The sequence below is a fragment of the Amblyomma maculatum genome, chromosome 1 (genome assembly GCF_055883805.1).
Source record: "Amblyomma maculatum isolate TAMU_Amacu chromosome 1, ASM5588380v1, whole genome shotgun sequence".
NCBI lineage: Eukaryota > Metazoa > Arthropoda > Arachnida > Ixodida > Ixodidae > Amblyomma > Amblyomma maculatum.
Genome location: NC_139344.1, coordinates 415,854,623 through 415,865,982, shown reverse-complemented (window position 1 = coordinate 415,865,982; position 11,360 = coordinate 415,854,623). Strand labels below are relative to the sequence as shown.

General features: G+C 43.4%; 1 protein-coding gene across 1 annotated transcript; it reads left to right on the top strand.

Moving 5' to 3' along the window:
* Nucleotides 1–7,890: 7,890 nt before the first annotated feature.
* LOC146208995 (uncharacterized) lies at nucleotides 7,891–8,998 on the top strand. The gene is made up of 2 exons (XM_084579728.1): nucleotides 7,891–8,150; nucleotides 8,467–8,998. The coding sequence occupies exons 1-2, from the start codon at nucleotides 7,891–7,893 to the stop codon at nucleotides 8,996–8,998; spliced, it is 792 nt and encodes a 263-aa protein (XP_084435854.1).
* Nucleotides 8,999–11,360: the final 2,362 nt, after the last annotated feature.

Genomic DNA, 11,360 nt, shown 5'->3' with positions numbered 1-11,360 from the left:
CATATGGTATTTTGATTAATGTGCTGTGGGCCTAAATGAACATTATGAAGGCAAAACTGGAAATACATATGCTTCAAAATTGCGGGGAGACTTAAGCTGTACTTAGTAGTGTATGACACGATAGATGGCTGTGATCCTGTCTAAAATAAAGCACTAATTAGCATTTCATCACGAGACAAGCCTTTACGGGGAAATTGAGACGAAATACATGCCATTGGGCGCTTTTTCCCAAGTCGCACACGCGTGCCGGGTATTGCCTAATCGAAAGCGTGTCTGGCAGGCAAACCAGGACTCGCTTTTCAAAATTCCACATGAAACCCTAATATCTTGAAATTTTCCTCTCCTATCAACCAATTTTGTTTACAAAAGAAATCATTTTTTTAACAACAGCAAAATGTAATTTGCATTACGTGTCGCGTTTCAAACACTTGTTGGGCGTTTCAAATTTCTGCCAACCTCATATCACTATGGCGTCATGACCCTCTCGACCAGTCAAAATGTTCACGTTGGAATGGAAGCATTGGAGCTGAATTTTCTGTTCAACGCTCCCGCATAAATGAATATGCGCTCAAAAGCCAATTTGTTCTTGGAAACATGCATTAGCTTCGATGCTGGTTGTACGCAGAAAATGTTCCTTTCCACCACCGATATCTTGAAGACTCCATTGATAAATACACGGAAATTAATTATTTTATTCGCATCCCGTCCATTACAAAAAAAAACGTTCTCACTACGATAGGGAGCCTACCGTTTCCTGGTTTTTTACCGGAGCGTGTAATTAAGGCGAACTCGTTTTTGTTCCCTAAACAGAAAAAACGGCAAGTATATAAAAACAATACTCGACATGGCGTATGCACAAGCCTGCTTTAGAAGCAATCATATCAGGTTTAATTTTTTTCTGACTACTGGTGGTTATTTACACTAGCAAAGGCGATCGGTTTGTAGGCGTCATCAGCCACGCATTGACAAAGACGATGTCGAGAATAGTACTTTGCACCCCAATGTATAAGGCACGCAATTTTATGGAGAAAGATGTCACCGCTGCCCAAGGTGACGTAAATATCACAACGGAAACGCGAGAAGAGGACAATGTGGTCTACAATATAACAGTGGGGCAGAAGTCGTTCTTAGACACCGCTGACACTTCTGCCTGCATGCCACGACTGCTAGTAAGAGGGCAGAGGTGCAGCCCGCGTGCCATACATTGGTGGCATTCCAGCCTTGACCCACGGCGCCGACCCGGCCGCTAGAGCCCCCTAGCTGCTCTCAATACTCCTTTTTCGTTGCAAGCGTGCCAATGATTCTATCGGCATTTTTATCGTTGTTTGTTGGCCGCATACCCATATCAACATTTAGTTGCCTTTTTCTGATATATATCTTATCGCATCGGAGGTCGCGAGGTTACATTTATACGCAGTTTAAAGAAACGACACCTTAAGGCGAACGTCATCAGTAACTTGGTTTGCTTCCATTGGAGCGTGCGTGTCTTTTATACTAGTAGTAATACTCATATGTTCCATCTTCTGTATTTTGTTATCTTTCTTAACGTTCGTGGTATTTTCAGATAATTTCCGATAGGGTTTGGTTATACATTCAGTACATATACAGGTGTCAGGCTTAGCCGCGAAGCATACACGTTGATATTGTACCTTGTTATTATTGCGTTTTAAGCACAGTTCCATCAGGTTTGTATTGTCAGTTTTGAGCATAATTCTTAAATCATCACATTAACCAGTGCATGTCAGCTCTGGTAATATAGATACACACCGGCTGTTGCTTTTCGCTGTCCTGACTAGGCGTGTAAGCAAATATAAAGCGCACTGGACCATAGGCGTTTTATTTTTCCCTTCATTATCAAGAATGAGGAACGAGTAATTCTTGCTTCTTTTCTATTGGCAAAAAAAATTTCATACTTTCGCCTTTCCCGGTTAGCCCCGTTATGTACCAGCTACGGCCACCTAAGCCCGAAAACGTCCTAAATTTATCCACCTACCTAACTATTCGTCGCTACCTGCCCTGTTATGGTTGCATTACCTTGGAATACAGTCAGGTTTTTTAGCAACCAACGGTGATCGTACCTGCGCGCTACTTTTCCTGCGATGAGAATGTCAGTAACTCCCTCAGTGCTAATCTCTGAATCTGGCACCTATAAAATGATAGGGGCAACATTACATTTCTTTCTGCGGCACCTTCCGTCCAATTTCGCTCCCTTTCGTTAGCCTATACTTCTCCCTGCAAGTGGGCATATTTGTAATACAGAGCTATTTTTCACTTTCCTCTTAATGGGTACAGACAAGCTGATAGTAATAATCTGCGGGTACTCATTAGCCTTGTTTGTACAGTTATGTTTTTTTTTTTTCGTTTTTCCTATCAGTGGTCAGTACATTTCTTAAGTAGGCGTAATCCCTTATCACTTTCAGGACTCATTACCTATCATAAACAGCTATTTGCTTCCGGAGCATAGTTCGGCTAAACATCATCCAAGCAGATCACGGCAAATGGAGCTGGAGCGATGATATATCCTTCCATCCAAGGAAAGCTTAGAAAAGGCATCGTATACAGAAGCATTGCTATCCGCATTCTTTGATTTCGCCGAGCTTTCCGCTCTGGTCTCCTTCTGGAAACCACTCGAAAAAGGAAAAAAAGAAATTGCCGCCATTGGCTCTCAAGACCAGGCCGAGGGAAAAAGATCGGCTTTGCTGCCCACTATGTTCGACCACTGCGCCATCTGTATAGCCTGTGTTATTTTTTATACTAACTGCCTTTTTGTTCTCAAAGAATACACACTGGAGGAATGGTTTAGAGTAATCCAGGGTTCAGGCATATCAAATCATAAATACTCAAAATGGTCACTTTTTTTCAATACATTGATCAGGTGAAGTACACATGCCTTAGTTTTCAAAACATGCTAGGAAAGCTCTGACATGAACACGGGTATGGTTAATAGGCATTCGGCATTCCCACGTGCTACGCAAAGCTAATAGCATTAGCGCATTCTGTAGAACATCGTCATCAATATCTACAATTATAAACCATATTCCAAAAGGTATAATTTACAGACGGCAATCTTTGTATAAAGTTGGCTTACAGACATTTCAAAGAAAAACCCCATCCCAATAATATATGACAACACGCTCAACAGCCTCCGTATTTGTATATGAATGCAGCTGACATCCCACGGTGCAAACATATCCTTTTCAGCCATCCATGTCTTAACGGGCAGAATTGCACATGTAATTGGAATAAGAATAATTTCAAAGCAAACCGTACAGCATGCGTTTTACACGTGTCATTACATTTTGAGCAAACCCGGAGAGTATAATGGCCTGCATATACTGTCGGAAAAGATCATTCAAAACTATCTCTGCAGAGTTGTTCTCTGGTGATACGGATAATATTTTCCATTCAGCAAAGGGTACATGAGAGCCGTGTTGCTCGGATAATTTCACGAAAACAACCTCACGTTCCCGAGGTGACGTGACAAGTAGCTTATACAACAAAAATTGGCAAAGCTCGTGCCAAACATAACTGATAAACGGTACGCAGAAAAGGATACTCTCACATCTCGTAAGAATAAGAGAGGGTTAACAACTCAGTACAGAAATAACTGCGACCAAAATATCCCACCAGCACCTACGTGGCGGAAGAGGTTTGTTAGAATATTTTGCTCATAACTTGAAGCTGAGATAAAACCTTCAATGGCAATTTGTATGTTTTGTACATTTATCCTTGCTCGATGTAAACCTACATCATACGTTTTGCTGCAAAAAAAAAACAAAAAAACAAGTTGCATGTGACTGCACGAGCTAGCAGTGACATTTGTTCTGACACTCATTTCTCACTCCTGTTCGGCAGCTGCTCTGTCTGCTGTCGTTAATATGGGTCCCTTTTGCTGTCGTTCTCAAGTGGAATCCCAAGATACTTTGTTGGTGCCAATACCCAAGTCATATTTTTCCTAATACACAAGGCTTTGTTTCCTTTTCCATATCAAACCCCAAGTATTTGTGGCAATTGTAGCAAGTAATTTAGGTTCTGGGTTTATATTGAAGTCATGTTAACTATGATTTTCAGCATACGCTGACTTATAGTCCTATTCTGTGTAGACAACGAAACCGTTAAGCAGCAAATACGGCAAAGGTTTTTGTAGGCGGAGTGAAGCCCTGCGGCATATCAACAGGTTATTACTTCCCGTGCTACCACAGTAAACGTTTTGACGCCCTTAAAAGTGTACAGCTGTAGTTGCATGGGCTAACATCCTACGCGTAGAGCAACACTGCTTCCCCGTGGAACATCCTTCGTTGTGCAAATATCATTTGTGTGGCGTCGAAAGGGGGATGTTGTGTTCTGTTCAGACCGCAGCGTGTGGCGGCCCTCACAGTACACAAGACACTGCTGCAGCGGTTTCGGGTTTTCAGATCGCGTTGCTTCCTTTCGCTTTTTTTTTTGTACGCCTATCTTCATTTTACATAATACAGGGTAGCCAACTAGAAGTCCTTGATTATTAGCAGCCGTGCATTAGTCCAGCCTTGCCATTTTTCACCAATGGTGTTAGCCAGGCATACTCTAGAGCCACTTTTGTACCCAAAAAGGTGTAAAAATGTTTAGTGTGTATATAAGCAAAAAGTTCTTGTTATTCTTTTAATGCAATAAAAAATTCTATCTATCTGCGCATCGGATGTCATCCTCTTAATTTTTTCTGGCAAATTCGCGCTGGAGATCTAAACTGGACCTAATTATTCTGATAAAAGCCTAAAGCGGACACAGCGACACGACACAGCAAAGCTAAAGAACTGCAAAATAAGATATCAAAATGTATATCGGGCTTAGCTAACCTATCTCTGCTTCTAACATTTCGACCGTTCGCGACAGCCTGCTGAGAAGTGATGCCACTGAAACTTGCTTCCGCCCATCCAGGTTCTGTTAAGCACCATCTGGTCGGTACCACCCAGATTGTTTTCCACGAGCATGATCTGTATGTCTGCTTATAAACAATGTTATTGCTGCCTATTCCTCGTGCAGACAATTGAGATTCCTTTGTTCCTGCTAATAAGCGGGTAAAATGTCGACAATGCTTAGCCAAGAGGCAACGGTGACGGAACCATGAAGCAGTCAGTTGTCGCTTTGCCGTTTACAAAAATTACCCTTGCTTGTTCAGCCCGCTCAGCTCAACTATAGCTGATTTCTGCGATTCGCTAAGCGAGGGCGAACACATAATTTTTCTATATTGATTTCCTACTACCGCACTATTCTTTTCTGGAATATTTCTCAACACTCCAATGCTACGCCGTTCATTTTAAGGGCAGGCGTCCACTGAAAAGCGAGGCCTATGGTGCGTCTTCCTCTCCTCAGCCCTAAAAAAAAAACGACAACCCGACTAGAGACGTTTCCCTCTGTCAGCAGAGTCTGCGTAGGTGTCTCAATACAGAAAATCTGCTGAATGAAAACGCTCTTTTTTAAGCCTTTCCTTGAAGCAGGCCGTCTACTTAAAGGCGAGGCTGAAGCGTCCTTCTAATATTTTTCTGCAGTTAAATTCGTTTACAACTGCGACAGGCTCCTGATCTATGTAAAACCAAATGAACAAAGGATATGTACGTCACTTCATCTTCGCAGCATAAGGTGGCGAATTTCATGTTAGCCGAAAGATATCAAGGCGATGGATTTTTAGGCTCATTGCGCGTATGCCCGACATGACAGCCGGATACTTCATCAGATAATGTCCGCCGTAGGAACAGAGATTAAAGAAGGAAAAATCGTTGATAATGATACTTAAAAATAAACAGACGTTAAAATAGACATTGGTGCAGGTTATATTGACAAATGACTACTAATGACTTACAATGAACCACATCTCTAACAAAGAACTGTAACGAATGCAATTCATTACAATGGCTAAAACGCTTAATAGTGATTAGCTATAACTAAAAAGACTAGTAATTAATTGCCGTGGCTACTAACGCCTTATAATGAATAATATCTCAGACGAGGACTTCTGAAGATTACAATGACTAAACTTCCTAGTAATGCATAGTAGTGTTTAAAACAAATACTAATGAATTGCAATGACTAATAAGTCCATTGACGACTTGTTGCAACTACGATTGAATAAAAATGACTAAACTTGCTTAGTAATGAGCAGCAATGACTTCTAATGACTAAAACTGACGAATATGTCTAAATACGATTGTAGCGACTACAACTGATTAAAAATGACTGAAATTGCTGCAATAACCTACAGAGAAAGCAGAACAACATAAAAAGAATGAATAAAATAAACTTTGTGAACAAACGTTGTAGTGATTCATATGTCTTAAACACGTTTTAGTAGCAGAAGGGAGATGGACGTCGTATAAGGACAGATAAGCTAGGAAATAGAAGGAAAGAGTAAGATAAAGAGAAATAGGCAAATCTAAGAAGGAAAGAAAGAAAGGTAAAAATAAAGGAGAAAGAGGCAAACATAACCAAAGAAAAGGAATAGGTAATGAGAAGAGACAAAGAGAAAGAGGCGAATGATAAAAGCAGGAATTGTAGGCTTTCGCTGTTCAGAGAGGCTTTAAGAGACCCTGCACCTTTCGTCTAAGATGGCTAGACATGGAAGTTTGCTGGAGTTATGGACACTATTTGGCCTGCGCTTTTATAATAGAGTGTTTTTATCGTGGCCTCTTTGTAATCTACCGTGCATACAATGTTGAAAACAGCACATGCCGTGCACTTCGTCGTCCGCTAACACAGCAAAAGTAGGCGAAGCAGCGCCATTCTTCTCGACTGTCCGGACGCTCCTTATACACCTCTAAATTGTACATACTCATTCTTGGCCGATGTGAAGTCACTCTACAGCTTAGATTTCCCAAATTCTTTATTTCCTGTTTATTGAATCTTTTTTGCTAGATTTTTGCCTTTTCGTGGGGTCGCGAAGCAGGATATCTGCTGCCTTGAATCTCAGGTTTTCTTTTTAGTGTATCCTTTCTTTCCCTGTAGATGTTTCGGGTAGAGTTTAAATATACGTCCTATGGTAAGACTATAAATGCCAGGTTCCTGAACACCTCGCAGCGCACAGGTTAGTGCACCGAGATAAAAGCTGAATAGCCGCGGTAACGATAAATATTTCGCTTCTGACCGGTCTCAAAATCTGCGAATTAGAGAGGTGTTCATGTTAAACGAAGCATACGCCAACAAATAAAGAACACAGTGCAAGAAGGACACCTTTTTCAATAGCATAGCAGTTGTGTTGCGTCCTGCTGATCAGTCCGTCGGCATTTCTAGCGCTGACCATGGAAGACTAAAGCGTGCCTGTAAGACCATTTGAGAAAGCTCCGTTCATCCTTGTTAAGAAGCAGGCACCGTCCCTATCATGCTCACTTAAAATATCCCAAGTTTTGTTGTCGAGTATAGAAGCTGAAAAAAAAAACATGCATCCCAATTTTGAACGGCAGTATGACGAATTGCGCGAGCACTCGCCGCCATCACTCAATGTTTCTTTCATCCTCAACATGCTGCACTTCAATTAATCCATGGCACTTTGGAAAAACAACAGATGCAAAGGGAAGGCCATATACCTATGTCTTAATCTAAGCGCAAATCGTATTCTGTTTATTTCGCCTTTATTTATTCTGTGTTAACGCGTTTCGATTTCCTCGTTTCCTTGACAGGATAAAAAAATACCGTGAAAATAGGAAATATCAGAATCAGCACCAGCATCCCCATCGGCATCATGCGCGGGGCAGCACGCGCCCACCGACTGGGCACAGTAATGCTTTCAAAGATGGCGACGTTCTAGCGAAGAAAGGGTCCGCTTTTTTATTTTTTTTTTTCGGGCGTCGGCGTGGTGCGCGGGAGCCGTCTGTCCAGGCGTCCGTGAAAGAGCTGGCAGCGGTCGATGGCAGCAGGTCACACATGAGGCGTCAAGGACACGTCGAGGGCCACAGTGTAGATGCCATCGCCGTCGAGCACCAGCAGCTGCAGCAGCAGGAGGTGCAGGCCGAGACCGTCTTCTTCTCCAATGGAAGCCTATACGCGGTGGGGGCCATGCTCACGCTGGCCGTACTCTTTTGCGCCGGTGTGCTCGCTTACACTGTACGACGGAACGACATGCTCAAGACAGAGTACCATCGTTTGATGGCAGCCATCGCCGAGAGAGGATCCAAGTCGAGCAGGTACAAGTTCCTTGCTTCTCATTCTTGGGGTTAAGACTAACTTGCACGCGTCAGTGTACAGCTGTGCTGCTGCCCGACGAACTGTGTTATTTATCATTTGGAGTAGTTTATGTAATTGTCGACGTCTCTTTCATGCGTATCAAACTAAAAACCGCAACTCCTAAAGACTTGCAGTACGATTTAAAATTCATAATAGTTTTCGGCTGATGACGTCAAAACTCGCAGATAGTGAAGATATGGTTTTTTAATGAGAATTTACAGTAGTCACAGTTGTTTGCTACTCTCTCACCGTTCTAATGTCGAACGTTCTGTGCAGGGTCCCCACAGAGACCGAGCCACCTGAGACAGTGGAGACCATGGGCCCTGCGCCCAGAGTCGACGATGCAACTCAAGACGCCATTCTGCTCCTCCTGACGCACAAGCCCATCTCAAATATCGACCATCCGGGACGAACGAAACAAACCACAACGACTGCACAACTTAATGACGGCGAGACGATTTACTACGATGACGCTGAGGGCATTGCAAGACGAACGTTGAACTCTACGCGATCCGCGTTGCGAGCGACCCTCACGACGGGGAACCACTCCTCAGGGAGCGACCCAGTAACGCCTCAGTCGTCTGCGACGCCACTAACGACGCCCAGATTTTCTCCTAACTCGACGCAAGCGACGATGCTCAAGATGCTCGTATCTTCAACCCCGAAGCTCGTGAGCACGGCAAGAACTATAGGGACGGGCGACAGCACAGGTAGTTCGAACGTCAATGCCTCGAACAGCAGCGGTATTAGCACGCACCTTGCTGGTGCTGCAGAAGGCAAAGGCAGGAACGCGGAGGATGACGCTTAGTTCATCGGGGTGTCTATCAGCCTTTGTAGAGATCACTGGTCACGCGGCCAGACTCCAATTTGTAAGCACAAGTGCTGGTCCAGAAAACCGCGTAATCCCGCCGTCAAGATTGTGGGCTTACGCAACTCCAGCGTTGCGACTAAAGCAAGCATAAAAACCGGGAATCTCCTCGAACGTGTCGCACAATCTGGACCTGCGGCACACTGTGGGCATTATGGACAACCTTTAGTTTGGTACTACATCTTTGTGATGTGCTACTTCAGTAAGTAAAGAAAACAAATAGTAAAAGGAGAACCGGGCAGTCACAAGGACGCTGCCCCTGAAGAAGTTATGATCCGCAGAAAAGGCATATTGGCATGAAAAAGACTAATGCGACGTAGTGCAAGGCCTCTGACGAGCCTAGATCTGTTGTACGAATGTGTTCTCGTTTTATTTTTTGCAAAAATTAAAGAAAGATGAAGCTACGTCCTTGTTTCGTGACTCGAAATCATTTTACATTAGGGGGATATAAAACTAGGCTGCTAGCCTAGCAATATGTGCTTTTGGGTTCATGGTGAAGTCATACCATTTCGCTGCCCATTTATAATTTGTCTGATAGTTAGTTGGAGTAATACGTTATACGGATTCGAACCGACTATGTATGCACATCTGGCAAGTGTATACGTCCAGTATAGGAAGTCAGATATTGCATCTTTCTTACCGCTCGAACCAAATTAATCAAGTATATATGTATACGTATATATATAATGTTCAAGGAATGAAAAAGCTGCGAGAAAGCGCTTCGAGTGTGCTATTAAGGAGAAGCTCAAACGCCCTCCCGACTTCAATGGCATGTTTAACCTCCCACAATTACCTTCGTGTCTGAGTGGAGCGAGCGATCATTCGGGCTAACGCGAGTGACGGTTGCAGAACATAACACTGCGAAGAACCTTAAATCTTCATCAGTGATACTAGTTTAGAAAGATGCAATTGTTTCCCAGTGAGCCGGGAATCCAGCACGTAGTTGATGTCGTTGGCACATGCGAACCTCAAGTTTATCGCGATTGAGACAAAAAGGGCAGATAACTAAATTCCAACAAAAGGGTACTAGTTTTATGCTACCATTCGATGATACTCCTGATTTTTGGAACAAGGAAAAACGTAAAGTTTCGCGCTGCGTCAACCCTAAGCGGCACTTTAAGATTAGTGCACTTATATGAAAATTGCAGAGTAATTGTTTTAACGTGCAGCCCCAAGGATTGGCAGGTTAAAGGTAATACGCGTATAAGAGAATTGACCGCTGCTTTTGGTCGCTTGGGAGGGTGGCAGGGAGGGGGGTTACACAAGGCGGCACTTCATTATTCATTCGCATTGCCCAATGCAAATTGCTTTGATAGCTTATATGTCGCACAATCTGGCCTGCAGAATAATGAAAATCGGTTTTTTGAACAATACACTTATGCTGTAGCGTTTGTTTGAATACATAAATAAGGAGCTTTCTCTTCGTGGTAAATTCACAAACGTGCGCATGCTATTTGCTTGCTTTTAGCCATCCTTTGTTCTCTGGCTCATTGAAGGTAAAAGGTGAGCCATCACGGACATTGGCCCGAGGTGGAGTAGTAAAGCTCTCACTTCAAAAATTTAAACCCATTTCCACTGCGCGCTATATTTTGTTTTTGTGTAAAGCTTTTGTCTTGAGCATTTTAACTTCCGCGCCGTTCCGGGATGTGCCAATACTCCCCCCATTTTCTTTTCGTGGTGATTGCGTTTGCATGAATGACGGCTCTGGCCCAGAGCGCTGCGGTAAAACTAGTAAACTGCCAGTGACTCATGAGAGCGAAAATTATGGAGGGAACAATAAGCAGCCACAACGCTAAAAATGACAACATAATAGAGCATATGCCCCTATTTGTGATCTAATTGCTTGCACTGTGAAGAGGTGTTTTGACTGTGCGTGCGCTGTACATACCTTGAAGTACCTCTACACGCGCGCCTACAACCAAAGAAAATAATCGGCTTCAATCTATCAAGTTTTACAGTGAACTATGCTTTGCACAGAGAGCCTTAGAGAGGGTATTTATAAAAAGAAAACGCCTCGATGGCTCCCGGGCTTGTCGATACGTTATCAGGCAATCAGAAGGTGGCAGTAACTGAAATACGTGGTTAAATTGATTATTTTGCACCATCTACCCATACTATGCGCATTCAGGTGAAAAGCTTTTGTGCTATCTACAAGGTCGTTGCCCCCAGCAATAGTGGGTAGGCGGAACCGCTCAGCCGGGTTCCAGCGCGTCGGCAGCCGTCAAACCAGACAATCCAAGGCCGGCGATGGCGGACGGGTCACATCACCAAATATGGCCGCGCCCATGCGCTAGCGCTGAAA

Bases quoted from the DNA above. Each gene is read 5' to 3' on its own strand.
- LOC146208995 (XM_084579728.1), top strand. From the start codon at position 7,891: ATGAGGCGTCAAGGACACGTCGAGGGCCACAGTGTAGATGCCATCGCC. The intron at 8,151-8,466 runs GTACAAGTTCCT...CGTTCTGTGCAG, and splicing joins AGAGGATCCAAGTCGAGCAG to GGTCCCCACAGAGACCGAGC.